This window comes from Octopus bimaculoides, chromosome 10 (genome assembly GCF_001194135.2).
Source record: "Octopus bimaculoides isolate UCB-OBI-ISO-001 chromosome 10, ASM119413v2, whole genome shotgun sequence".
Classification (NCBI taxonomy): domain Eukaryota; kingdom Metazoa; phylum Mollusca; class Cephalopoda; order Octopoda; family Octopodidae; genus Octopus; species Octopus bimaculoides.
The window spans coordinates 23,007,385-23,011,848 of NC_068990.1; the positions used below are offsets into that span (position 1 = coordinate 23,007,385).

General features: G+C 39.1%; 1 protein-coding gene across 1 annotated transcript in view; it reads right to left on the reverse strand.

The window, feature by feature from the left end:
- The window catches only part of LOC106873980 (UDP-glucose:glycoprotein glucosyltransferase 1), a 186,770-nt gene that overhangs the window by 132,070 nt on the left and 50,236 nt on the right, over window positions 1-4,464 (reverse strand). The window contains exons 30-31 of the mRNA XM_052971269.1: window positions 3,807-3,913; window positions 2,407-2,492 (exon numbers count right to left, since the gene is read on the reverse strand). Of these exons, the coding sequence (XP_052827229.1) occupies window positions 2,407-2,492; window positions 3,807-3,913 (193 nt within the window). The remainder of the gene's footprint in view (window positions 1-2,406; window positions 2,493-3,806; window positions 3,914-4,464) is intronic.

The following is a 4,464-nucleotide window of genomic DNA, read 5'->3' on the forward strand; positions in this document are numbered from 1 at the left end:
GGTCAATGTAATTGACTTAATCCCTTTGTCTGTCCCCTCTATGTTTGGCCCCTTGTGGGCAATAAAGAAATAAAGAAACGTTAGCCCGCTGGGCGAAATGCTTATCGGTATTTCGTCTGTCTTTACGTTCAGGGTTCAAATCCCGCCGAGGTCGACTTTGTCTTTCAGGTTCGATTAAATAAGTACTAGTTACGCACTGGGGTCGATGTAATCGACTTAATTTCTTCATCTGTCCCCTCTGTGTTTAGCCCCCTGTGGGCAATAAAGAAATATGTATATGTATAAGGAAATAAGGTATTATTGAAGAAAAAACTACTAGTGAGTTCAAGTGCCCCTAACAGTGGTTTACAGCCAGAGTCCATATAAGATTTTTGGGGGTCCACATTAGTAAAATGTGGAGGTACATGGCCTAGTGGTTAGAGCAGCGGATTTGCAGTAAAGGGATCGCAGGTTCGAATCTCAGATCGGGCAATGCGTGTGTTTATGAGTGAAACACCTAAGCTCCACGCAGCTCTGGCAGAAGGCAATGGCAAACTTCTGCTGACTTTTTTGCCACAACTTTCTCTCACTCTTTCCTCCTGCATCTGGCAGCTCACCTGTGGCAGACCAGCATCCCATCCAGGTGGGAAACCCATATGCCAATGAAACCGGGAAACCGGCCTATTTGAGCCAAGCACAGCTCGAGAAGAAACAAACAACAATATTAACAAAATAGTAAATTGGGAATCCACAGTTGAATTTTATGGATCCATGAAAAGTTTTGATTTAAATGTATCTATTGAAAAAAGAACAATGAATTTTCTTTGTCTAATGTTTTACATCGTTCAAACTATACAAGTAAATGAACGAAGAACAAAATAGGAATTTTTAAAGAAGTAGATATAAAATTAGTTTTTAAACATTGACTGGCTATGGGGGTCCACTTGAATATAATAGTAGTTATAAGGGTACGTGGGTAAAAAACGGTTGAGAACAACTGCTCTAGAGACACTGAGCCCCATTTTTTTAGATAGAACACATGTAGCAGGTAATGTGAAGTAATGTTTCTTCCTATAGGTTGGTGTCCTATCCAGGGGAAGATTTATCTCTCATCTGTTTCACGAAATTGGAGCCAAAGTAATGAACCTGTCACAAACAGCATAGCATACATCTACACTGAGATATTACTGGTATATGTTTACATGACTTAAAAGGGATAAAAAGATAAAGGATAGGACAAAATTGTTTCAGTCATTAAACTGTGACCATCCTGGAGCACTAACACCATAGATTTAGTCAAACAAATCGACCCTATTATTCTTTCTTTTCACTAAGCCTTGTACTTATTCCATTCGTCTCTGTTTTGCTGATCTGCTACATTGCAGGGACGTAAACAAACCAACACCAGTCATCAAGTGTTGGGAGCCAAACACAAAGACACACACCCGACTTGCTTCTTTCTACCAAATACACTCACAAAACTTTGGTCGGCCCAAAGCTATAATAGGGGACACTTGTCCTTGGTTCCATGCAGTGGGACTGAACTCGGAACCATGTTGTTGGAAACAAAACTTCTTATTTCTTTACTCCCCACAAGGGGCTACACACAGAGGGGACAAACAAGGACAGACAAAGGGATTAAGTCGATTACATCGACCCCAGTGCGTAACTGGTACTTAATTTATCGACCCCGAAAGGATGAAAGGCAAAGTCGACCTCGGCGGAATTTGAACTCGGAACATAATGGCAGACGAAATACCGCTAAGCATTTCGCCCATTTGAATGTATTTTTAAAAAAAAAATTAATTCAAGGGAGACAACTTCATTAATTTATAAGCGATGAATTTGTCAATAGAATGTTTTGCGTTTACTTATTTTCGAAGTTCTTTGTACTTGTTCGTCAAGTGACTTGATTCGAGGTCACTATGTTGAAAATGGTGGTAGAATAATATCAGAGACCAGTTCAATCAGAATATCAAGACTGATGACAATTTATAGTAAATAATACCATGTAGCCTTGTGGAACTGAAGCCCATCATGTGTATTGGTGAGTAAATTACACACATGAACTTCTTTCAGATTCCATCTACCAAATCCACTCACACAGCTTTAGTTGGCCCAGGGCTATAGTTGAAGACACTTGCTTAAGGTGCCATGCAGTGAGACTGAACCCGGAACCATGTTGCTGGGAAACAAGCTTCATGCCATACTGCTATGTATCACAGGACTCTCAGTTTCCTTCTGAATCAACTCACGAGGCTTGGATCTACCCAGAGCTATATTAGCTCTGGATAGATCCGTTGCTATATTAGTAATAGGATTGAACCCAAGACAGCATCGTTGGGAAGCAAACTTCTTAACCACTTTGCCACAGCTGCTGTATATTTCATGCATCAAAGAATAAGAAATAGTGTTAATATTACTCACCTCAAGATTTCATAAATGTCTAAAGACCGCCCCTCTCTCAGCTTTAAAAGCCAAACTCCAGGATAAGCCTTCAACTGAAAGTAGCCCTATTAAATTAAGAAAAAAGAGAAAAAAAAATGTATGAATGTAACTGATTTATAGAAAAAATTGTACAAAGAAGAATTGTCATCTAAAAATAACATGTAGCCGATGGCACGTGTAAACGCATTCGAGTGAGATCGTTGCCAGTGCCGCTGGACTGGCTCCTCTGCAGGTGGCACGTAAAATACACCATTTTATGCGTGGCTGTTGCCAGTACCGCCTGACTGACCTTCGTGCCAGTGGCATGTAAAAGCACCCACTACACTCTCGGAGTGGTTGGCGTTAGGAAGGGCATCCAACTGTAGAAACTCTACCAAATCAGATTGGAGCCTGGTGTAGCCATCTGGTTTCACCAGTCCTCAGTCAAATCGTCCAACCCATGCTAGCATGGAAAGCGGACGTTAAACGATGATGATGATGATGATGATGATGATGAATTTGGAAGCCAACTTTTTTTAATTTCTAGGTTGTTTTTAATTTTCAGCCCTCACTAGATAGACTTATGAACAAAGGAATTTCACAAGGGATGTTCTGAAATTTTAGGAGATGGGGCTAATCAATTACACTGATCCCCACCACAAAGCTCAACTATTATTTATTTCATTGATCCCTGAAAGGATGAAAGGTAAAATTGACTATGGCGGAATTTGAACTCTGAACATAAAGACATGAAATGCCGCTATGCAATATAGTACATTTATACTGGGACCATTAAATAGAAGAAAGTACCAGGCAAGTACTCGTTTTAATGTACTTGACTTGACCACCCAGCGCACAAAATTGCTGGCCTTGTGCCAAAATTTGAAACAATTATTATTATTATTTAGGTATTATGAAGCAGACTCATTAGCACATGGAACAAAATGTTTAATTGCATTTCATCCGTCTAATTTCAGAGTTCAAATTCTGCCAAGATGAAGATTTATCTTTCATCCTTTTGAGGATGGGATCAATGAAATAAGTACCAGTTGAGCTCAGGGGTCAATGTAAATTAATTAGCCCCCATCTCTTAAAATTTCAGGCTCTGTGCCTAAGGATTATTATCATTATTCAATAACTCTCTTTTTGTCTATCCAGTTTACAAAAGAATAATTTTAGCAGATTTAAAATTAGAAACCATAACGAAATAGGGAAAAAACTAATAAATAAATATATAAATAAACTAAAAAGGACCACCAAAAAAAAATGCTTTGATTTTTTTAATGTAGTAAATTGATAATTTCAATTTAATTAAATTAAACTGGGAAGATACAAAAACTAATTTTTACTTTATTTTTTCAATATTTTTCAAATGATGAGAATATTTGTTGAGAACTTACCAAATTTGCCATAACAATAGTATCGACAAGGAAAGCAGAGTTATTGGCACCGAGAGTAAACTGTAGTCCACGGGGTGGTTGGCCACTGCTAGAATCATGACAATGTCCTAGTTGAGAAAAAAATAACAAAAAAAAGAAATATACTTATATATTACAAAAAATATCTGCTAAAGAAAATTTGATATAGATTTCCTATTTCTAATGCACACATACAATGTACAAGCCTATATTTTACATATTATCCTCCTCCTCCAGAGTTTTAAATTCAGCTTTTGTCCCCGACAACAGGGGTGACCGCATCTACCTCAATGCCATAGCAACCGCCCTCATATCTACTCGCCCAGTTTTGGGCGTCCCTTTTCAGACCAACACTCCTAATCTCCTCCTTCCACCTGTCCCCTCCACCTTTTCCTGGTCTACCTTGCTTTCGCGCTCCATTTACCTCAAACACAATCACCCTCCTCAGAACATGCTCTTCAACCCTCCTCAACACATGCCCATACGACCTCACTTCATTCACCCTTACCAATCATGCCACTGATTCCTCCAGCCCCAGCATTCCCATCAAATCCTCAGTCCACCTCTTATCAAACAGCTTCACCCCACACATTTCTCTCACCATTGCTCTCTCAGTCCTTCTCAAAATTACTATCTCCCC